Source organism: Microcaecilia unicolor, chromosome 11 (genome assembly GCF_901765095.1).
Source record: "Microcaecilia unicolor chromosome 11, aMicUni1.1, whole genome shotgun sequence".
Lineage (NCBI taxonomy): Eukaryota > Metazoa > Chordata > Amphibia > Gymnophiona > Siphonopidae > Microcaecilia > Microcaecilia unicolor.
The window spans coordinates 5,308,326-5,333,476 of NC_044041.1; the positions used below are offsets into that span (position 1 = coordinate 5,308,326).

The 25,151-nt window shown below is 47.0% G+C and overlaps 1 protein-coding gene across 1 annotated transcript in view; it reads left to right on the forward strand.

Moving 5' to 3' along the window:
• Positions 1 to 1,882: 1,882 nt before the first annotated feature.
• LOC115480048 (kinase suppressor of Ras 2-like) overlaps positions 1,883 to 25,151 on the forward strand; it is a 577,290-nt gene continuing 554,021 nt past the window's right edge. Inside the window, exon 1 of the mRNA XM_030218456.1 lies at positions 1,883 to 2,059. Within this exon, the coding sequence (XP_030074316.1) occupies positions 1,883 to 2,059 (177 nt within the window). The remainder of the gene's footprint in view (positions 2,060 to 25,151) is intronic.

Here is a 25,151-nt window from a genome sequence, read left to right on the forward strand (position 1 = left end):
CATACATACAGGTTAAAGAAGAATAAATTATGGTATTGCATGAAGGTTCCTGAGAATAAATTGGGATTTAACATACATTAGGTCATTGATTATAGAGAGTCTTATTTAGCATAAGGTTGAAGTGGTAATGCTTGATCATAAGTATCAAAGCGGTTAATCAATCTTGTGGTAAAAGTTCGGTATGTATAGATCGTGTATTGCGTTATTATTTAGTATTTAAGATGGAGTTTATGATATGCCTTCTAGAAAAGATCTGTTTTCAGTAGTATTCGGAAGATGGTTAGGTCCTGCGTTGTTTTTATGGCCTTCGGTGGTGCGTTCCATAGCTGCGTGCAGATGTATGAAACTGGTCGCATATGTGGATTTATATTTTAGCCCTTTACAGTTAGGATAATGGAGATTAAGGAATGAGCGTGATGATCTTTTTGCATTCCTAATAGGCAGTTCTATAAGGTCTGACATATAGGTTGGGGCTTCCCTGTGAACGATTTTGTGGACCAGAGGTCACACTTTGAACGCAATTCGTTCTTTTATTGGAAGCCAGTGTAGTTTTTCTCTTAGGGGTTTGGCGCTTTCGTATTTCGCTTTCCCAATATGAGTCTGGCTGCTGTGTTCTGAGCGGTCTGACGCCACTGAGGTATTTAAACGTCATGTACCCTCTCCCCGCCTCTCTTCCAGCGTATACATGTTGAGGTTCCTAATCCTGTCCCTGTATGTTTGTGATCGAGACTACTTACCCGTTTCGTAGCCACCCTCTGGACCGACCCTATACATTTTAGGAACGTCGCTCACAGATTTTACATGGTTGCTCACAAAAAATTGTTTGTGCTACAGTATATACAGAAATCCATTGCTAAAATTGTTGTTTTTTAACACTTGTTGCTCACAGGAAGAAAAAAGAATTTGCACACATCAGGCCACTCCTTAAAGGAAACACTGCTTCCCACCTCCCTTAGGAGTTGTATTCCTTAGCTAGAGTACCTGACTGAGGGACCTGCAAACACACTAGGCCACTCCTTAAAGGAAGCACTGCTTCCCACCTCCCCTAGGAGTTGTGTACCTGAGGGACTTGAGATGCTACTAGAATTTTTTTGAAACATGTATATATGCTAGTGTCCCCAGACCGAGCTCCATCAGTGGCATCACCCACATGTGAGAATACCTGGCCTTTTGTCCTGCAGAACAGCTGTTACAGGTGAGTAACTTGGTTTGTTTTAAATTTACAACCAACCTTGCAGGTGTAGTGACTAAGGACTGAACATTGCACATCCTCTGCAATGCACAAGCAAGGTTTGCCAATCCCTATTGGACTGCTCCCCTTTCACCCTTCCTTGTGAATGCTGCCGAGCTCGCGCGCGCACTGCTCCCGTTGTCCCGCGTGCACTCGCACGCGTTCCCAGACCTGCTCTTGCAGTTGCAACAGGCACGCGCTTGATTGACAGGCAAGATGTCGGGGTGGAGAGAGGCAGAAGGGGATGCAGTAGCTGGCACAAGAGACGGGAAACAACCGGCAGCGGCGATGCGCTAAATAAAAACGTGGACAAATGCAAATCAGCAAAAATTAAAGTAAGCGATCTGGAAAGAAAAAGCTGACAACGCAATTCAGTTGCCTATATGAAAGCATATACTACATGTTTTCCCTTCCATGAGTACAGAATCAGTACCTGGTCTGCCTCTGATACAAACAGCATCACCTCAGCAGGGAACGAAAGAAGACACTTTAATTGAGTCTTTTGGGCCGAAATAGAAATTCATTTAAATAGAAGTGCATGATTTTCCCCGTTTTATCTATGTAAGGTATTGGGTTTTCATGCCATAGAACTTAAAGGGGGAGGGGGCAAGGAGAAAATCGTTCTTTTATTTGGGGGCAGCAAATCGAGCTATGGATGAGGAAAATATGACGAAAGGCGAAGAGCAGCATCTGAGTTTGCAGAAAGCTTTGCAGCAGTGCGAGCTGGTTCAGAACATGATAGACATTAGCATCTCCAACCTGGAAGGGCTCAGGACTAAATGTGCCACATCCAACGACCTGACACAGAAGGAAATCCGGACCCTAGAGGTAGGTTTGTACACCTATTTAACAAGCGAAAATCCTGCCTGCCTTTTTTCAGTGCACAAATGGGGAAAGGGAAAGAATATAGAAAAAGAAATCCGGATTATGGCGTGGTAAAAATCCCGCATTCTCCATCTTAATGGAAACTGATGGTCTTTATTAATTTGACAATTGATGTCCCTGGTTTTACGGATGTGAATGTATTGGGGGTATATAGTAGGAGCTTGTGTGCAGTGTAATAAATTAAGGAGCTGCAGTGAACTGAAATGAGCCTGCGCATTCTGCAGGTGGTCGAAAGGTGATTCTTCTGTAGAATCTGTGTTTGCCCCGGGGCCTGCAGATATTGGCAGCTTTCCATCCCTCCTATTTTATTGTCCTTTTGGAGTTTAAGCAACGTTTGCATGCATTTGCTCTTTGTAATGCCAACATCTAGACGTGCATGAGTGCAGCAGAGACTTCCAGGACACATCTGAGCAGGTTATGATGAAGGTTGGGGACGGAAAAATGGACGTTTGCGTTATGTTTAATTTAGAAGGCAGATTATACCAACCGTTGATTAAAGAATTAGTGCAAACCAGAAGCACAGTTTGTGCCGCCAGCGGACACCAGTGTCAGTGCAACCAGCTTGCTTTTGAACTAGCTTTCAAAGATCGTTCGGAAAATGATAGGGACTTCTGGAAAAGAAACCAGGAGCCGTTTTATATTGATTACTTGATGATGATGATGATACCAGGCCATGGTTGGTACTTAAGATCTGAAATTAGGTGGGAGGTGGGCACATGTACCAGCTCTGTGGATACTGTGGGTGCTTGAGCATCCCCAGTATTGAGCAAATCCTTCACTTTGTCCAAGGAGATGTAATTTGGGAGGGTTCCTCTAACCATTCTAAAAAGCAAGCTCATATGGAGGTGAAGAGTAAGCATGTGAGGAGAGAAGTGCTAGTTCCCCTCCATGTGCACTGTGGAAAAACCTTCTTTTCCCAATTCTTGAGACCTGCTGCAGGGCCTGTTTTAAAGTTTGTCCACTTCATTCCACTGTGGTTCCATGTAGACTGCATGTGTCCAAGATGCCAACTTTTCCCTTCTCACCCTGGCTCAGATTGACCACATGCAACCTGGGACCCTCCTTATTCTGGAGGCTGGGATTTAAAAATTTTTACCTGGTGTTATTTGCATTTGGAGAGCTTGGGATTTCACTGTCAGCGCTGCTAAGCCGAGCGACAATGGTTTCGGTAGCATTCTGAAGGAAGCCCTTTGAAGGGAAATCTGTGGTTGGGGTTGAAGGAAAAAGCGAGTTTCTCACACTGCTGTGAGTACTGGGTCAAAAGCTGTACATTTACTAGAACATTGAATCTTGTCATTTTTGTAATAAAAATTGAATTATTTGTACATTCAAGCACAGTTAATGGTTGTTCAGGTTATGGTAGATTTGTCACACTGTCACAAGGCCAATCTGTATAGATTCTGAATGAAAAATTTGCCAGATACCCAATGGAAAATTGTAGGGGTCTCAATCTTGTCCAATCCCGGAAGACCACCGATTCAACTTGTTTTGTATGTCCACATAGAACAATATATTCAAAATTTTGTACATCTATGCACGTAAGGTATAAATATAGGAGTCCTATATGCTATTTGATACATCCTTTTTTAATCAGATAGGCAAAAAGCAGTAGGAAGTTCTATACATACACAACAAATCCAAATTCTAAAAACAGAGAAAAATGTAGGTAGATAAAGATCATATAGCATATCCAGTCTGCCCATCCATGTCAGCTACTCTCCAATCACTCCCTTAGAGATCCCATGTACTTGTCCCAAGCTCCTTTGAATTCAGATACTGTTTTCATCTCCAATACTGCCATCGGGGTGCTATTCCATCACTTCCTTAGGGCAATATGCCACTTTGTGAGCGCTTTCTATGGGATATATAGGAAAATACCCATAAACCTGTGCTATTTCATCCCTTTGGTGAATGTGTGTGTGAGTGTGTGTACGTATGTATATGTATTATTTGTGTTTGTAAGTATGTGTGGATAAATAAAAAAAATATCTATCTATCTATCTATCTATCATCTATCTATCTATCTATCTATCTATCTATCTATATCTATCTATCTATCTATATATAATGGTTTCTTAGTAAACTACATAAGTATTGCCATACTGGGACAGACCAAAGGTCCATCACGCCCAGCATCCTTTTTTCTGATTACATGTGTTTTTGCTTCAAAGAGGGTTCCCAACAAACTTGGCACAGATTAGGAGTATACAGAGATGATGGGAGCAGAGGGTAAAGAGGGATAAATGTTGTCTACTGCCAACTCCAGACTTCGCGCCTTCTGTCTCGCTGCACCCTACACCTGGAATAAACTTCCTGAGCCACTACGTCTTGCCCCATCCTTGGCCACCTTTAAATCTAGACTGAAAGCCCACCTCTTTAACATTGCTTTTGACTCGTAACCACTTGTAACCACTCGCCTCCACCTACCCTCCTCTCCTTCCTGTACACATTAATTGATTTGATTTGCTTACTTTATTTTTGTCTATTAGATTGTAAGCTCTTTGAGCAGGGACTGTCTTTCTTCTATGTTTGTGCAGCGCTGCGTATGCCTTGTAGCTCTATAGAAATGCTAAATAGTAGTAGTAGTAGTAGTAGTATGTTATGAATGAAAAGCTTCGTCAAGTTTTCAGTGCTATAAATGTTGTCACTTGGCTAATGAACCTGGACAGTACGCAGGTACTTCCTCAGTAAGTGTAAAAAGAAAAGGGGGGGATGCTTTATATTAATATAAATAAATATATATAAAACTGCCCTCCCCGAGCATCCCCTTTGACAGTGTGACTTCTGAAAGTAGTGTGCTAATCAGCCCATTTTGACCTTTTTAGTATGTTGCAAAACACAGCAAGGTAAGAGAGCATCTTGTCCAACTAAGAAGCAACACTTGGGGCCTGATGTTCCAAAGTTTGATTAAAAAAAAAAAAAATTCTGTTTTGTATCTCTGGAGAAAATGCATTGTGATGTCCAAATCTGATTTTGGATGTTTTGCAAAAACTGTCTAAAAATCCAATGCCAAAATGGTTATTTTTGAACCAGAAAAGCATCTATCTTTTTGGTCCAGAAATCACCCTATTTTAGACATTTTTGTGCCCAGTGCATCTTTCTTTAAAGGCCATTTGAAATTAAAAAAGTCCAAGGGAAAAACACACAAAAACAAGCCATTGGGATGTCGGGGGGCCAGTAATCTTACTGGATTGGCCACACAGACATCCCAGCAGAGCAGTGGGGCAGCCTAGAGTGCACTGCAGTAAACGTCACATAAAAGGTCCTAGGTACACATCATATTATAGCCCCGTTATATTGTATGGTGAGCCCTCCAGGAATAGCAAAAAATATACTGTACCCAACTGTACACCACTGCAGGTATCACTTATGTTATGTTACTATGCTAGTTGCAACGTTGCTACGCAGACGGGGAGTCCATGTGTTTTCCTACCTGGACCATTGGCTGGTGAAGAACACGTCAAAGGACAGTGCTCAGGAGTCCATTCAGAGAATTATTCAGGTGCTGGAGCTACTAGGGTTCATTTTAAACTATCCCAAGTCCCAGCTACTCCAGGTCCAGTAATTGGAGTTCACTGGACTAGGAGGATGTTCTAGTCGTAGTTGGCACTTGGGTTTGAGCCTGCCAGCAGGTCACAGCTCACCAGATGTTGAGGTTACTATGCACATATTCACCTGAGAATTGCCCAGTGGACTCCAGCTTCCCAGTGGTCCCAGGCCTCAGGGAACCTAGCAGATGTCATCCAGGTGTTGCCGGAGCTGGTTCAGTCCCTTCTCTGGTGGATGACTCAATCCAATATGACCGGTGGGACTACCCTTTCATATTCCTCAGCATTTCTTTCACTTATGTCTATGCTGGACTGGCCCTTGAGAGCCATGCCAAGGCTCATATTGTCAGAGCCATAGCAGCTTGGTAGCCCACTTGGGGGTCAGCCTCCATTGAAGAGGTCTGTAATGCTAGTAACGTGGCCATCAGTCTACATCTCACTAGTACCTTGAGCAAGATATGTAACGAGATAGTCGGTTTGGACAGGCAGTTCTACAGAAATTTGTTTGAGGTCTAGAACAAACTCCACCCTCCTAGGCACCATTTTGGGTCTGTTCCAAGCTGCACTCTCACACAGTTTGTATATAGTTAAGGTTAATCCATACTGAACTCGCCATTGCAATTCCAGTTGACCTACTGTTGTTGTTTTCTGTGAGTCTAGTAGTTAGGGATTCTCACATGCGAGAGGATATGGCCTGCTTGGCCTCAGAGAAAGCGAAGATACTTACCTGTAGCAGGTATTCTCCAAGGACAGCAGGCTATTCATTCTCATAATATAACAAGGCAGTGGGTAAAGAACCAGGAGTCCCAGAGTAAAAGTTGAACCTAACTTTATAATAAATATATTGACTCGACACATACGTTGTGTTTCGGCCAAAAGGCCTACATCAGGAGTCTAAATGCCGGAGTGGAGAATAATAGCGATGATCCAGATTAAAGTAATGCTGGAAATTGAAGACTGTTTTGCAGTGGTCTTGAAAAAAGACCTTTGTTTTAAAATGTGGGGCCGGATCACTCGCGTGAGCGTCTTGGCTGTAAAACTGAGGAAATTTCCAGCATTCTCCGAGGACAAGCAGGCTGCTTGTTCTCACGACTGGGTTGACTTCCATGGCAGCCCCCACCAACCGGAACAAAACTTCGCGGGCGGTCCCGCACGCAGGCACGCCCATCGCGCATGCCGCGTGCCGTCTTCCCGCCCGTGCGTGACCGTTCCCGCTTAGTCTTTTCTTTTCCGCGCTGGAGAGAGCCGTGTTTCGTCTCTCTCTCTCTCTGTCAGCCCCGGAAACCGGATCGCGTTTTCCGCGCGAATTTTCTTATTTTTTTGTTGTTCGAGTTTTCTCTTAGTTTTCTTTTACAAAAAAAAAAAAAAACGCTGAACTTAGTTTTTCCCTCGTCTCTTAGTGGGGGCGTCGCCTTGTGGCCCGCGGCGGGTCGATTATTCTTTTCGAGGTGTGGATTTTTACCGCCACCATTGACGACTTTGATTTCGCCGACGCGAATTTTTGTCCGTCGATGTCCTCGAAGGTCCCGAGTGGATTTAAAAAGTGTGGTCAGTGCGGCCAGTCATATCTCGCAGACCGACACTCATGCTTGGTGCCTCCAGTGCTTCGAGGCCGGAGCACGATACCAAGACGTGTACTTTGTGTCTCGGTCCTCCGAAACGGACACAAGTAGCGAGGCAAGTTCTACGGGACCGTCTTTTGGAACTTGCGCCGCCCCATCGACGTCGACTTCGACGGCATCGGTATCGACGGCCGTTTCTTCGGTACCGGTATCGATTGTCCGCGAAATCGGACACCGATGGCAATCGACCCCCAGAGCACAGGTCCCCGTCGGCCCGCCGGTCCTCCGATGAAGGCAGGGGTTGAGAGGCCGCTGTGGGCAATCGGCCCCGGTCACTCCCCTCTACCAGGGCCCTTTGGACCGAACCCTGTCAGACCCGGTACCTTCGAGGGCCGAGGGGGATCGACCTCCTCCTCCTCCATTCCACCCAAGCGCCGAGACTGGGCATCGCAAGAAGACGAAGAAGCACCGTCATCGGTCGCCCTCGATGCATCCGGCGCCCGCGCTGGAGATGAGTCGACGCCGAGGAAGCGGCAGCGTCGCGAGGAGAGGTCCCCCTCTCTGTAGTAGAGGTACCCGCCGCATCAGGTCCCAGCACTTCGGTGCAGTCTCCTGGACCCGAACAGCTTCCGGCACCGACGCCTCTACCGGCCCCCTCGCCTTTCCCGACAGCGGGCCTTGGACGAGTGCCTCCGAGCCATTCTTCCTGGGATTCTGGAAGGGCTGATGTGCCAGACTGTGCCGGCACCGGGGGTGCTTGCGCCCTCGGCGCCGTTGACGGTGGCGCCGGGGTGCTCTAGCCCGGTGCCGAGGCCTTCGACGCCGACGCCGCTTGCGGTGCCGGTCCTCGACCGCCACGCAGGTGGAGTCCCCGTCGACGTCGATGGAGGGAGCTTCATCCCCGCCGGCGCGGGAGTCCACCGCTCGACGCCGCCACTGAGGCCTCAGTGCCTCGACGTCGAGCCGGGCCCGGTTGAGGACTGAACTGCACGAGCTCATGTCCGACACTGAGGAAGAGGCCTTGTGGGGGGAGGAGGAGGACCCCAGATATTTCTTCCTCAGAGGAGTCTGTGGGCCTTCCCTCCGACCCCACTCCTTCACCAGAGAGAAAGCTCTCCCCTCCTGAGAGCCTCTCCTTTGCCTCCTTTGTCAGGGATATGGTCTATTTGCATTCCCGTTCCCGTGGTCTCTGTGGATGAGCCGAGGCTGAGATGCTCGAGGTCCTCGACTATCCATCACCACCTAGAGAGTCCTTCACGTACCGGTTGCACAATGTCCTCAAAGGAGACACTGCTCTTCGGAACTGGTTGAGACCACTATCTAATCCCACCATTCCCAAGAAAGCAGAGTCCCAATACAGAATCCACTCGGACCCAGAGTTAATGCGGCCCCAATTGCCTCATGACTCGGCGGTCGTGGACTCTGTTCTCAGAGGGCACGGAGTTCGAGGGATACCGCCTCTGCGCCCCCGGGGCGGGAGTCTCGCACTCTGGACTCGTTTGGGAGGAAGGCCTACCAATCTTCCATGCTCTGACCCGCATCCAGTCTTACCACTCTACACGAGCATCCACATGCGGAATAATGTGAGCAACTGGCGGACCTGGTTGACAAGCTCCCGCCGGAGCAGTCCAGGCCTTTTCAGGAGGTGGTCAGGCAGCTGAAAGGCGGGCAGAAGTTCCTGTCCAGGGTATTTATACACCTGTGACGTGCATCTCGTGCTGCGGCCCAAGTATAGTGAGTGCGCGGCTCTCAGGGCTGCGTGCCTCGACCTGACAACCGCCACCCAGCAGAGACTGGCCGATGTACCTTGCCGGGGGGATAACATTTTTGGCGAGAAGGTCGAGCAGCTGGTGGACCAACTGCATCAGCGGGAAACCGCTCTCGACAAGCTCTCCCACCGGGCGCCTTCAGCATCCACCTCTAGCAGTAGAGACGTTTTTCCCGGCCCGGACAGTCCCAGCGCTGCGGCGTTCCGTCCGTCAACAGCGTGCGCCTAAGCAGCCCCCTGCGTCCTCCACAGCAAAGCCGGGGACGGGCTTTTGACTGGACCATGGTAACATAGCCGCCTCAAAGTGTCCGTACCGGGATGATCTGCCAGTCGAGGGAGGTTAAAATTTTTTCACCAAAGGTGGCCATCCATAACCTCGACCAGTGGGTTCTCCAAATAGTGCGGTGCGGATACGCCCTAAATTTGGTCTCCCCTCCACCAAATTGTCCTCCGGGAGCTCAATCCTTCAGCTCCCACCACAAGCAGGTACTTGCAGAGGAACTCTCCGCCCTTCTCAGCGCCAATGCGGTCGAGCCCGTACCACCCGGGCAGGAAGGGCAGGGATTCTATTCCAGGTACTTCCTTGTGGAAAAGAAAACAGGGGGGATGCGCCCCATCCTAGACCTGAGAGGCCTGAACAAATTCCTGGTCAAGAAAAGTTCAGGATGCTTTCCTTGGGCACCCTTCTGCCAATGATTCAGAAAAACGATTGGCTATGTTCCCTGGATTTAAAGGATGCATACACTCACATCCCGATACTGCCAGCTCACAGACAGTATCTCAGATTCCGTCTGGGCACACGGCATTTTCAGTATTGTGTGCTGCCCTTTGGGCTCCGCCTCTGCCCCACGGGTGTTTCACCAAGTGCCTCGTGGTGGTTGTGGCGTATCTATGTAAGCTGGGAAGGTGCACGTTTCCCATACCTCGACGATTGGCTGGTCAAGAACACCTCGGAGGCAGGAGCTCTCCGTCAATGCAGTGCACTATTCACCTCCTGGAGCTGCTGGGGTTTGTGATAAATTACCCAAAGTCCCATCTCCAGCCAACCCAGTCTCTGGAATTCATAGGAGCTCTGCTGCATACTCAGACGCTCAGGCCTTCCTATCCCGAAGTGAGGGCCAGCAACCTCTTTGTCCCTGCTTCCCTGACCAGAGCGTCTCAGCAGATCACAGCTCAGGCAGATGTGTTGCAGACTTCTGGGTCATATGCCTCCACAGTCCATGTGACTCTCCATGGCTCGTCTTCACATGCGATCTGCTCAATGGACCCTAGCTTCCCAGTGTTTCAGGCCACGGGAATCTAGAAGATTGTCATCCGCCTCTCCACCAGTTGCCGCACTTTCACTGCACTGGTGGAAAATTCGGACCAATGTGACCCTGGGGACGTCCATTCCAAATTCCGCAAGACCCACGAAAGTGCTGACGACGGCTGCATCTCGCCTGTGGTGGGGGAGCTCATGTCGATGGGCTTCACACCCAGGGTCTGTGGTCCCCCCAGGAAAAGGATCTTCAGATCAACCTCCTGGAGCTCCGAGCGATCTGGAACGCACTGAAGGCTTTCAGAGATCGGCTGTCCTGTCAAATTATCCAAATTCGGACAGACAATTCAGGTTGCAATGTATTACATCAACAAGCAGGGGGGCACCGGATCATCGCCCCCTGTGTCAGGAAGCCGTCGGGATGTGGCGTTGGGGCCTTGCCAGTTCGGCATGCTCCTCCAAGGCCACGTACCTGGCAGGCATAAACAACAGTCCTGGCCGACAGACTGAGCAGAGTCATGCAACCGCACGAGTGGTCGCTTCATTCCAGAGTGTGTACGCAAGATCTTCCGAGAGTGGGGCACCCCTCGGTGGACCTTTTCGCCTCTCGGACCAACCACAAGCTGCCTCTGTTCTGTTCCAGACTTCAGACACGCGGCAGGCTAGCATCGGATGCCTTTCTCCTTCATTGGGGACCGGCCTCCTGTATGCTTATCCTCCCATACCTTTGGTGGGGAAGACCTTACTGAAGCTCAAGCAAGACCGCGGCACCATGATTCTGATCGCGCCCTTTTGGCCCCGTCAGATCTGGTTCCCTCTTCTTCTGGAGTTGTCCTCCGAAGAACCGTGGAGATTGGAGTGTTTTCCGACTCTCATTTCACAGAACGACGGAGCGTTGCTGCACCCCAACCTTCAGTCTCTGGCTCTCACGGCCTGGATGTTGAGGGCGTAGGCTTCGCTTCGTTGGGTCTGTCTGAGGGTGTCTCCCGTGTCTTGCTTGCCTCTAGGAAGATTCCACTAAAAAGAGTTACTCTTTCAAGTGGAGGAGGTTTGTCGTTTGGTGTGAGAGCAAGGCCCTAGAACCTCGTTCTTGCCCTGCACAGAACCTGCTTGAATACCTTCTGCACTTATCAGAGTCTGGCCTCAGACCAACTCAGTAAGGAATCACCTTAGTGCGATTAGTGCTTACCATTATCATGTGGAAGGTAAAGCCATCTCTGGAGAGCCTTTAGTCGTTCGATTCATGAGAGGCTTGCTTTTGTCAAAGCCCCCTATCAAGCCTCCTGCAGTGTCATGGAATCTCAACGTCGTCCTCACCCAGCTGATGAAACCATCCTTTTGAGCCACTGAATACCTGCCATCTGCAGTACTTGACCTGGAAGGTCATTTTCTTGGTGGCAGTTACTTCAGCTCGTAGGGTCAGTGAGCTTCAAGCCCTGGTAGCTCATGCTCCGTATACCAATTTCATCACAACAGAGTAGTGCTCCGCACCCACCCAAAGTTCCTGCCGAAGGGTGTCGGAGTTCCATCTTAACCAGTCCATTGTCTTGCCAACATTCTTTCCCAGACCGCATACCCGCCCCTGCTGAACGTCAGTTTGCACACATTAGACTGCAAGAGAGCATTGGCCTTCTACTTGGAGCGGACACAGCCCCACAGACAGTCCGCCCAATTATTTGTTTCTTTCGACCCTAACAGGATAGGGGTCGCTGTCGGGAAACGCACCATCTCCAATTGGCTAGCAGATTGCATTTCCTTCACTTATGCCCAGGCTGGGCTGACTCTAGAGGGCCATGTCACGGCTCATAGTGTGAGAGCCATGGCGGCGTCGGTGGCTCACTTGAAGTCAGCCACTATTGAAGAGATTTGCAAGGCTGCGACGTGGTCATCTGTCCACACATTCACATCACATTACTGCCTCCAGCAGATACCCGACGCGACAGTCGGTTCGGGCAGTCAGTGCTGCAGAATCTGTTTGGGGTGTAAATCCAACTCCACCCTCCAGGACCCGAATTTATTCTGGTCAGGCTGCACTCTCAGTTAGTTGTTCTTCGTAGGTCAATTTCTGTTATACCCTCGCCGTTGCGAGGTTCAATTGACCTGGGTTCTTGTTTTGAGTGAGCCTGAGAGCTAGGGATACCCCAGTCGTGAGAACAAGCAGCCTGCTTGTCCTCGGAGAAAGTGAATGATACATACCTGTAGCAGGTGTTCTCCGAGGACAGCAGGCTGATTGTTCTCACCTACCCTCCCTCCTCCCCTTTGGAGTTGCGTTTCAATCATTTTTGCTTGTCATTCAACTGAGCGGGAACGGTCACGCACGGGTGGGAAGATGGCCGCGCATGTGCGGTGGGCGTGCCCTGCGTGCGGGACCGCCCGCGAAGTTTTGTTTCCGGTTGTTGGGGGCTGCCGTGGACGTCAACCCAGTCGTGAGAACAATCAGCCTGCTGTCCTCGGAGAACACCTGCTACAGTTATGTATCATTCACTTTACTTTAATCAAACCCGTAACACCAGGAGAAGGGAAGGGATTCTATTCCAAGTACTTCCTTATGCCCAAAAGGACAGGGGGATTTCGTCCCAACTTAAACTAAGGGCTCTGAACAAATTCCTGGTCAAAGAAAAGTTCAGGATGATTTCCATGGGGCACCCTTCTCCCATGATTTAGGAAAATGATGGGCTATGCTTTCTGGACTTAAAGGATGCCTATACCTACATTTCAATACTTTCCCAGTCACAGGGAGGTATGTCAGATTCTGGCTAGGGAAACACCACTACCAGTACCAGACGTTCTGCCATTTAGTCCTCGTGTCAGTTCCCAGGGTATTCAGCAAGTGTCTAGTGGTAGTTGTGGCCTATTTTCACAGAATGAGAGTATATATGTTTATATAGCTGGATAATTGGCTGGTCTAGATCACATCGCAGGAGGGGGCATCAGAGTCATGCACCAACTATTTGCGTGTTGGGGCTACAAAGGTTCATTATAAACTACCTCAAGTCCCACCCCTCTTGGTCCAGCGATTGGAGTACATAGGAGCCCTATTCGATACATTGCAAGTTTGGGTTTCTTCCACAAACGAGAGCAGAGACGTTAAACATTCACCTGGCAAGTCTGAAACAGCAAGCAGGTCACAGGTCAGCACGCCTCCATTTGAGATTGATGGGCCACATGGCCTCAACAGTGCATGTCACTCTCTTGGCACGTCTCCATTTGAGGGAGGCCCAATGGAACCTCAGCTTCCCAGTGGTCTCAGGCTGCTCGGAATCTAGCAGATGTAATCCAGATTGGTCCAGAGTTGACTATTACTTTTCTCTGGTGGACAATTCAAACAAATTTGACTGTGGAACTACCATTCCAAATTCCACCTCCTCAGAAGGTGCTAACAATGGGATGCATCCAACCTGGAATGGGGAATTACATTACATTACAATTGGATTTCTAGATCGCCTGACCAATAAGTTTCTAGGCGGTATACATTAAAACTCCTATCAAACCATAACCTCAACCCATATATATACGCTGATGATGTGACATATACATCCCCTTCAAACAAGACATTAACGAAATCTTCAACGAAATCAATCAAAGTCTACACATCATGAACACATGGGCAAATGCATTCCGTCTGAAATTAAACGCAGAAAAAACTCAATGCCTAATACCTCCCAATACAACACAAAAGAATTCACAGCTATAAACACACCAAACCTGAACCTTCAAATCTCAGAAACGCTAAAAATCCTTGGAATCACTATTGACCCGCCACCTAACGCTCGAAACTCATGCTAACAACACATCTAAAAAGATGTTCTACAGCATGTGAAAACTGAAAAGGATAAGACCATACTTCCCAAGATCCCTCGTGCTCAGCCATCTGGATTACTGCAACTCACTATACGCAGTTGCAAAGAACAAACACTGAGAAAACTTCAAACAGCCCAGAATACGGCAGCCAGACTCATCTTTGGAAAGCCAAAATATGAGAGTGCAAAACCATTACGAGAGAACTGCACTGGCTTCCACTAAAGGAACGCATCACTTTTAAAGTATGCACATTAGTCCACAAAATCATTCACGGCGAAGCCCCAGCCTACATGTGTGAGTTAATAGACTTCACCCAGAAACGCCAAAAGATCATCCCGAACCTTCCTAAACCTCCACTTCCCCAACTGCAAAGGCGTGAAATACAAAGCGCTACATGCATCTACCTTTTCTCACATGAGCACGCAGTATTGGAATATGCTGCCACGCAACTTAAGAACAATCAACGAGCAAGCTTCCTTCCGCAGATCATTGAAGACACATCTTTTCAAAAAGATCTACGGAAAGAACCAAAACACATAAAGTCCACACCTACTGTTCACGAATGCATCACACATTCACCTCTGAACTCTCATTCCTATAACATCACATCATTCATACCTTCAATTTTATTTTATTTTTATTACATTTGTACCCTGTGCTTTTTCCCACTCATGGCAGGCTCAGTGTGGCAGGCAATGGAGGGTTAAGTGACTTGCCCAGAGTCACAAGGAGCTGCCTGTGCTGGGAATTGAACTCAGTTCCTCAGTTCCCCAGGACCAAAGTCCACCACCCTAACCACTAGGCCACTCCTCCACTCCCAGGCCACTCCTCCACTCCCAGAAATCACAGAAAGATATATATCATATGTCTTTATGCCTTTTTATCGCCCTCTAAGCTCCCATTGTTTCCTTCCAATGTTTCAATGTTTATGCTCCAGTGTCACATTCCTTAACGACACTTCAATTGTTTCGCATAATTCTGCAAAATGTAATCCATAACCAATCTGTAACAAATTGTATTTCCAACATTTAACTCATATTGTAAGCCACACTGAACCCGCAAAAAGGTGGGAAAACGTGGGATACAAATGCAATAAATAAATAATAAATAAATAAAATATAGAGCAAAAAGCCAAGACAAAACCTTGGGAATTACAACTGTACCATAAAATTAGGTAAAAGGAATTACCTAACAAATCTTTTAAAAAGAATAGTCTTCAGAAGTTTTCAAAAACTATCATAACTATGTAAATCCTCCTATTTTAATGCAAGTGAATTCCAAATATTGGGAGCCTGAGACCTCATCAATTGCTTAAAAAAAACAAATCTTTTTATGTCCTTAGGAGAAGAATGGATCCTCAGAAGCTTAGCGGAGATTGGGTGGCAGAGCTGGTGTGGGAGGCAGGGCTTGTGGTTGGGAGGCGGGGCTAGTGCTGGGCAGACTTCTACGGTCTGTGCCCTGAAAATGGCAGATACAAATCAAGATCAGGTATACACAAAAAGTAGCACATATGAGTTTATCTTGTTGGGCAGACTGGATGAACCGTGCAGTTCTTTCTCTGCCGTCATCTACTATGTTACTATGAACTGCAAAAGGAGACTAGTATGATCTTCTACTTTTCCTAAGATCTATAAAGTTAACTTGCTCTATCAAGTAGTTTAGAGAGTTTCCAGTTAGAATTTTAAACAAAATGCATACAAATTTAAATGACACTTCAACAATAGTGCTCTTTAGAATCGATACTATCAATTAATACTTCTGTGGCACTTTAGACTTTTCAACACAGTCTTATTAAAGCATATAATAACCTTGACTTCAGATTTCTGGTGTGTTTATTAATTATTTACTCCATAAACTACACCTCTCCGCTGTACCGTTATTATAACAGCAGGAATCCTCATTAGTCTAGGTAATGGTTTTTTTACTTATTTACTTTATTTTTATTCGTCCTTTTAATATCATATAATTTTGCACTTATCTTATCTTCCAGGCTTTTTCACTGGTTTGCTCTACAGTGCGCTTCTGTTTCGTAACATCTTCATCTGGAGCTAAACCTTTCCTGTGCCCTGCAATTAAACAACTTGTATAAATTTCTAGCTGTGTTTACTTCTTTTTACTTTATATATCTTCTCATGTACTCACAGTTATCTCATTTCTCTGCTAGACCTCGCTGTCTCTCAGCTAGAGGATATCTCAAAAATTGGCACCGATCAGCTGATTTATTACGTCAGACGCCCTGCTGGCTCTTCTTTCTCTAAACCAATCAAAATGCTCAAACCTCCCCCTCTCCCCTCTCTCATATACCCCTTCTTTTTGTTCTACTAGTGTTATAAGAAAACTTTCCACTCTATTTTACTGTTCAAATCCCGTTGGGTTTAAGGCTTCCAATCTATATATCCAACGTTGTTCTTTTTGCAACAATTTCCTATTTCTATCACCTCCTTGTATGGATAAGGGACGTGATCAATTACTACACATTCATAATCCATAAATGAATGGCCCTTTCCAAGCTGTGTTGTACTAGGGGAGCCTCCAGTTTTTTAAATTTTAAATTATGATTGTGATCACTCATTCTTATTTTCAAAGCTCTTTTCGTCTTCCCCACATATATCTCTGACACGGGCAGATCAGTATATACAACGTATGTTGATTCACAATTTGTCTTGTATCTCAAATCATACTGTCTCTCGTCTGTTGGATTCTTAACTTTTCTGTGGTCCTCATTAATTTGCAGTATTTACATTTACCACACTCTGTATGTCCAGGTGTACTTATATCTACCGGATCTTCACTTTTTTCTTGTAATAATTCTTTAAGATTTTGGTTACATGTGTACGCTATTCTTAGATGTTTATTTCTAAATGCTGGATGCATTTGCATTAGTTGCCAATGTTTTCTTATACTTTTGACAACCTGGTTGTTATTATGCGTATAGCGTAACACACATGTTTGAATAGCTGTCTACTACTACTACTACTACTACTTAACATTTCTAGAGCGCTACTAGGGTTACGCAGCGCTGTACAATTTAACAAAGAGAGACAGTCCCTGCTCAAAGAGCTTACAATCTAATAGACAAGTGAACGGTCTGTCCGATAGGGGCAGTCAAATTGGGGCAGTCTGGATTCACTGAACGGTAAGGGTTAGGTGCCGAACGCAGCATTGAAGAGGTGGGCTTTAAGCAAAGACTTGAAGACGGGCAGGGAGGGGGCTTGGCGTAAGGGCTCAGGAAGGTTGTTCCAAGCATAGGGTGAGGCGAGGCAGAATGAGCGGAGCCTGGAGTTGGCGGTGGTGGAGAAGGGTACTGAGAGGAGGGATTTATCCTTTGAACGGAGGTTACGGGCGGGAACGTAATGGGAGATGAGGTTAGAAAGATAGTGAGGGCAGCAGACTGAGTGCATTTTTTCTTCCATCTTCTTAGATAATAATAGTTCTCTGTGATTAAATCTTGCTCTTTTATATGATTTTTTAACTGTTTCCTCAGGATAACCTCTTTGAACAAATTTTTCTTTCAACTTTTTTGCCTGTTCCTTAAAGGTTTTTGTATCTTTGCAAATTCTTCTGTATCGCAATAATTGGGCTATTGGTAAGCTTTCTTTTGTTTTCTTTGGATGATTACTTGAAAAGTGTAACAACGTGTTCCGATCGGTGGATTTAACATATACTTTAGTATATAGCTTATTCTGTTGCTTCAAAATTTGGATATCTAGAAAGTTTATTTGAATTTCTGACGCTTGCATAGTAAAACGGATATTTTCATCTCTTTCATTTAACCAATTTTTGAATTTACTCAATTCTTCTAAAGGTCCTTCCCATAGTGCAAACACGTCGTCAATAAATCTATACCATCTTTTATTTTCAAAATCCACCATATAGAGATTTGCAACTGAAGGTGCACACGTTACTCCCATTGCTACACCTTTTTGTTGTTGGTAAAATGTTCCATTAAATATGGAGAAATTATTAGATAACGCTATTTCTGTTAATCTTACTAAAAGGTCCGTAGGGACTTGATGTGGTCGCTGTCTCATCTTCAAATTTTGTTCTACTATCTTTAAACACTCCGCTTGCGGTAATGAAGTATACAAGGAGACCACATCAAAAGTCACCATTATAGTTGACTCATTAATATCTTGTATTTGTTCTATATTATTTAAAAAATGAGTGCTGTCTTTTATGTAAGACTCACTACTTTTTACTATTGGACAAATGGACCCTTTAGTAAAAGCATTTAAAACAGTGGTTCTGGATGAAGTGGAAAAAGCCTGTAAAAAACGAAAACTATATCACAATCTATCTAAAGGAGAGAACAGAGCGTTAAGAACTCTTCAAGAAGATAAAGAGATAATAAGAAGAAGAGCTGATAAAGGAGGAGGTTTGGTGATATTGGATAAGGATTATTATGATACAGAAATTTTAAATCAGCTGTCCAATACCCAAACGTATAAGAAACTTCCATATGACCCTACAGATGATTTACAAAATCTTATTAAAGATACAGTATTGAAGGGGATAGAGGCTGGTTTCCTTACTAAAAAAGAGGTGTCATTTTTGAATAAAAGTCATCCAATAGTACCAATATTTTATACAGTACCTAAAATCCATAAGAACTTACAAAGACCCCATGGAAGACCTATAGTAGCTTCAAAAAACTCCATCTTAGAACCACTGTCACAGTATGTCGATTGGTTTTTACAACCAATAGTAAAAAGTAGTGAGTCTTACATACAAGACAGCACTCATTTTTTAAATAATATAGAACAAATACAAGATATTAATGAGTCAACTATAATGGTGACTTTTGATGTGGTCTCCTTGTATACTACATTGCCGCAAGCGGAGTGTTTAAAGATAGTAGAACAAAATTTGAAGATGAGACAGCGACCACATCAAGTCCCTAAATTTCATATATTTAGGAGCAATATCGTCCCCAGTTTTTTCATTAAATTCCAGCCATCTACTACCAAAACTCTCCCAATACTCTACTAATTGTGAGGTTTTATATCTTTTCCAAAATTGTTCTGAGTTATTTATTTATTTATTGCATTTGTATCCCACATTTTCCCACCTATTTGCAGACTCAATGTGGCTTACATTATTTCGTAATGGCGATCTCCATTTCCGGTATGAGGAAATACAAGTTGGTAATGCATACATGTTCATAAGAGAAAAGCAGATTATAAAGAGTTCATTATCAGGATCAGAGATACAGTGTTGTGGCGTTAGAGTTCATTCATAGCCATTGTTAAGTCAATCAGGTATATGGAGTTTGGTTATGTCCAGTTCTGGTATAAGTTTCGTTGACTGGAATTTAGGATGGATCATTGTGGTATGCCTTATTGAACAGGTTGTTTTTTAGTGGTTTTCGGAAGTTAGTTAAGTTATGCATTGTTTTTGTGGCAAATGGTAGTGCATTCCATAGTTGTGTGCAAATGTAGGAGAAGCTGGACGCAAATGTTGATTTATATTTTAGTCCTTTGCAGCTGGGGTAGTGGAGATTCAGGAATGTGCTTGATGAGTTTTTTGTATTCCTGGGTGGTAGGTCTATGAGTCTGACAGGTAGGCCAGGGCCTCGCCGTGAATAATCTTGTGAACTATAGTACAGATCTTAAATGCAATACGTTCCCTGAGTGGGAGCCACTGTAATTTCTCTCTTAGAGGTCTGGCGCTTTCGAATTTTGTTTTTCCGAATATGAGTCTGGCTGCTGTGTTTTGGGCACTCTGGAGTTTTTTGATGATTTGCTCTTTGCATCTGGCATATATTGTTTTGCAGTAGTCTAGGTCAGTGGTCGGCAAACCGCGGCTCGCGAGCCACATGCAGCTCTTTGGCCCCTTGAGTGTGGCTCTTCCCGCGAGTCCGCTCCCCGCCACTGTCCGGCGCTCACAGTCAGTCCATAGGCGCCCGCCTCTCAGCTCCCCGACAGCCCTCTCTCCTTTTTCCGTTCCTGCCGGTGGCCACCCAGCGTTTAAATGTCTTTATTTTAAGTTGCAGCGACGGGCCGACGGCTCACCTCCTCCAGCCTTTCACTTCCCGCTCAATGCCCCGCCTTCCTGATGAGGTATTTCCTGTTTCCGCGAGGGCGGGCGGGAGTCACTGAGCGGGAAAGGAAAAGCTGGAGCCTGGAAGTGAACCGTCGGTCGCTGCGACTTAAAATAAAAAGGTAAGTTCCTTGTCATCAAGCAGATGCAGCCATTACAGATGGGTTGTGTCCATCAACCAGCAGAGGGAGATAGAGAGCACACTTTTTTCAGTGCCTTATACCAGCTTGCTCCACTGCCTCTCTTCAGTATTCTCTATCTCCCCTAGCAGAGTGGCTGCAGCTTCTTCGAGCTCCATCTAAAATCTGCCTGGAGGTTGCTCCTGTGCTTTTGCCAGTTGTTAGCAGGGGTGTTGGAGGCTATAGCAGCTTCACTTTAAAGGCACATAGGTTCGCCCTTTCCCTGCCTTACCTATACCTCCGTGGATGTGGACACATTGCTTAGCTTTCCCTGTCCTTCCCCACCAACAGTGGATGCAGGCACATAGGTTCGCCCTTTCCCTGCCTTTCCCACTCACCTGAGCCTCCGGAGTTCTATTTACCTCTGCTTTCCTCACAGCATTAAAAAAAAAAAAAAAGTTGCGTCACGCTTTGGTGCTTAGACACTGGAACAGAGGTTTTTCCTTGCCTTTTTCTGTGGGACCGGAGCTGTGATACTTGGTCCAGTGAGGTAAGAGTGTTTTCTGACTCCTCCGGGGTGGCCCGCGTCGGGGCGATTTTGGCGCGAACCGCCATTTTGAATTTTACCGCCGTTTTCGGCGATGGCTGCGGAGACAGTAAAGCGCTGCTCCAAGTATGGCAAGCGCAGATCAGCAGCGGGGCTCTGTAAATCGTGCTGTACAGACGTTAGAGCCGGCCCGAGCATGGCGAGCGACGATTCTTCGCGCTCTGAGCTGGCAGCGGGCGCCATTTTGAATTTACCACATGGCGCGACCTCCGCTGAGACGGAGAGTCCTGAGCCTGGGGGAGGCCTCTGAGTGAGGCTGATATGGGAGCTACTAGCCCCGGCAGAGATCCGGGTGCCCAGGGTGAGTTTTTCTCCCCTGATTTTGTCTTATTAATGCATAAAGCATACATGCTTAAAAGAGCTCTCCCACAAAGCCCGGATAGGGCCTCTTCTAATGCCCCCCCCCCCCGGTGGATTCTAGCCTGGGTATGCCCTCTGAGGCGTTATTCCCTGATAATTGGCAGAATATGAAGTGCAGAAGGGCTCATTCCCCTTCAGAGAGTGCTGCACCTCCTTCCCCCCCCCCCCCCCCCCCCCTGTGGTCGGGCTGCGAGGATTTGGAGGACTCTGGCAGGCCTTCATGGTCTGAGAAGCCAGAGTCTGGTGCAGAAGTGACTCAGGATCTGGACGATCCCTCCGCGGTGAGGATTTTCCACCGTGATGAGCTGCCAGCGCTTATATCTGATGCCCTGCAGGCTCTCTCTATTGAGGACCCTGCCAGTGACACAGCCTCCTCTGTGAATCCTAGGATGGCTAGTACCAAAAAGCCTGCTCGAGCCTTTCCTTTGCATGACTCCATCCAAGAGCTTATTTCGGCTCAATGGGCTGACCCCGAGGGACCTTTGAAAGTTTCCAGGGCTATGGGGCAATTATACCTTCTGAGTGAGGAGCATATGGCTCGCTTTGCTATGCCTAAAGTGGATGCCCTAGTCACAGTTGTGACAAAGAGAACTACCCTCCCTGTTGAAGGAGGTGTTGCCCTGAAGGATATTCAAGACCATAGACTGGAATCAGCACTTAAACGGTCATTTGAAATTGCAGGTCTCACTATTCGGGCGTCTGCATGCAGTTGTTATGCTGCTAGAGCCTGCCTGGCTTGGTTGCAACAGGCAGTGGAACAGCCCGGTGATGGAGCGGAGCCCTTTTCAGATGTGGCTCCGCGGATGGAGTCAGCCTTGTCCTTCCTTGCGGACGCCCTTTATGATATTGTCAGAGCTTCGGCTAAACACATGGCAGTAGCAGTGGCGGCTCGCCGTCTTCTTTGGCTACGGCATTGGGCGGCGGACATGGCCTCTAAGCAAAGGTTGGTGGTTGCCTTTTCAAGGCCTTCTCCTGTTTGGTGAGGAGTTGGAGAAAATTGTGAAGGGCCTGGGTGAGGCTAAACCCCAGCACTTGCCCGAAGATAGGCCTCGGCCTTCCTCTAAGGGTGCGGCGGTCCACTCCTCTTACAGACCTCGCTTCCGTGAAGCTTGAAGGTACCGCCCGGGGCGTTCTGCTGGGTTCACTTCTCGTGCCCGTTTTCAGCAGAGGAACTCCTTTCGCTCGGACAAACGTTCCACAGCCACTGGCTCAAGGCCTGGAGTTCAGGGGCGACCCTCTCAATGATGGTGCGCTGGCCCTCTCCTCGAGTCCTGTCATCGGAGGACGTCTTTCCCTCTTTGCCGAGGAGTGGGCCAACATTTCCTCAGATCAGTGGGTCTTGGAGCTGATCAGAGACGGTTACAGAATAGAATTCGACGCCCCTGTAAGAGACGTGTTTGTGGAGTCCCGATGCGGTTCTGCCGCCAAACAGGCGGCGGTAGAGGAGACTTTACAAGGTCTGATTCAGATAGGGGCCGTGTCCCCGGTACCTCCCGCCGAACACGGCTGCGGCCGCTACTCCATCTACTTTGTGGTGCTGCGAAAAGGAGGGTCTTTTCACCCTATTCTGGACTTCTTTTAATATTTTTAAACAAGTCCCTGAGAGTGCGGCATTTTCACATGGAAACCCTGCGCTCTGTCATTGCAGCGGTACAGCCAGGAGAGTTTCTCACGTCTCTGGACCTGAAAGAAGCTTACTTGCACATTCCAATTTGGCCCCCGCACCAGAAGTTTCAGAGGTTTGCGGTGATGGGAAAGCATTTCCAGTTCCGGGCCTTGCCTTTTGGCCTCGCCACAGCTCCCTGCACCTTTTCGAAGGTTATGGTGGTAGTAGCTGCCTTTCTAAGGCGAGAGGGTATTCGGGTTCACCCGTACCTGGACGACTGGCTCATTCGAGCAAACTCTGCTGCAGAGAGTCAGCATGTAACAGCCAGAGTGGTCTCAGTATTTCAGTCTCTGGGCTGGGTCATCAATTTGGCCAAATATCACCTGACCCCCTCGCAGTCTCTAGAATATTTGGGGGCCAGGTTCGACACAGCCTCGGGGTACAGTGGGGGAAATAAGTATTTGATCCCTTGCTGATTTTGTAAGTTTGCCCACTGACAAAGACATGAGCAGCCCATAATTGAAGGGTAGGTTATTGGTAACAGTGAGAGATAGCACATCACAAATTAAATCCGGAAAATCACATTGTGGAAAGTATATGAATTTATTTGCATTCTGCAGAGGGAAATAAGTATTTAATCCCTCTGGCAAACAAGACCTAATACTTGGTGGCAAAACCCTTGTTGGCAAGCACAGCGGTCAGCCGTCTTCTGTAGTTGATGATGAGGTTTGCACACATGTCAGGAGGAATTTTGGTCCACTCCTCTTTGCAGATCATCTCTAAATCATTAAGAGTTCTGGGCTGTCGCTTGGCAACTCGCATCTTCAGCTCCCTCCATAAGTTTTCAATGGGATTAAGGTCTGGTGACTGGCTAGGCCACTCCATGACCCTAATGTGCTTCTTCCTGAGCCACTCCTTTGTTGCCTTGGCTGTATGTTTTGGGTCATTGTCGTGCTGGAAGACCCAGCCACGACCCATTTTTAAGGCCCTGGCGGAGGGAAGGAGGTTGTCACTCAGAATTGTACGGTACATGGCCCCATCCATTCTCCCATTGATGCGGTGAAGTAGTCCTGTGCCCTTAGTAGAGAAACACCCCCAAAACATAACATTTCCACCTCCATGCTTGACAGTGGGGACGGTGTTCTTTGGGTCATAGGCAGCATTTCTCTTCCTCCAAACACGGCGAGTTGAGTTCATGCCAAAGAGCTCAATTTTTGTCTCATCTGACCACAGCACCTTCTCCCAATCACTCTCGGCATCATCCAGGTGTTCACTGGCAAACTTCAGACGGGCCGTCACATGTGCCTTCCGGAGCAGGGGGACCTTGCGGGCACTGCAGGATTGCAATCCGTTATGTCGTAATGTGTTACCAATGGTTTTCGTGGTGACAGTGGTCCCAGCTGCCTTGAGATCATTGACAAGTTCCCCCCTTGTAGTTGTAGGCTGATTTCTAACCTTCCTCATGATCAAGGATACCCCACGAGGTGAGATTTTGCGTGGAGCCCCAGATCTTTGTCGATTGACAGTCATTTTGTACTTCTTCCATTTTCTTACTATGGCACCAACAGTTGTCTCCTTCTCGCCCAGCGTCTTACTGATGGTTTTGTAGCCCATTCCAGCCTTGTGCAGGTGTATGATCTTGTCCCTGACATCCTTAGACAGCTCCTTGCTCTTGGCCATTTTGTAGAGGTTAGAGTCTGACTGATTCACTGAGTCTGTGGACAGGTGTCTTTCATACAGGTGACCATTGCCGACAGCTGTCTGTCATGCAGGTAACGAGTTGATTTGGAGCATCTACCTGGTCTGTAGGGGCCAGATCTCTTACTGGTTGGTGGGGGATCAAATACTTATTTCCCTCTGCAGAATGCAAATAAATTCATATACTTTCCACAATGTGATTTTCCGGATTTAATTTGTGATGTGCTATCTCTCACTGTTACCAATAACCTACCCTTCAATTATGGGCTGCTCATGTCTTTGTCAGTGGGCAAACTTACAAAATCAGCAAGGGATCAAATACTTATTTCCCCCACTGTATGTGTACCTACCCGAGCAAAGGCGGTGCAAGCTTCAGAATCAGATCCGTCTGCTCCTGAGGATGCCCCGCCCGCGAGTTTGGGACATTGTCCAGCTGCTTGGATCGATGACGGCCACCATGGAACTGGTGCCCTGGGCGAGAGCGCACCTGAGACCTCTACAGTATGCTCTACTCCAAAGATGGTCTCCAGTATCTCAGGATTACCAATGCAGACTCTCTTGGCTCCCTGCGGCCCGACTCAACATGGAGTGGTGGCTCTCAGACAGCATGCTGCGGCGAGGAATGCTGCTGGCGCTCCCCGATTGGTGCCTAGTGGTGACAGATGCCAG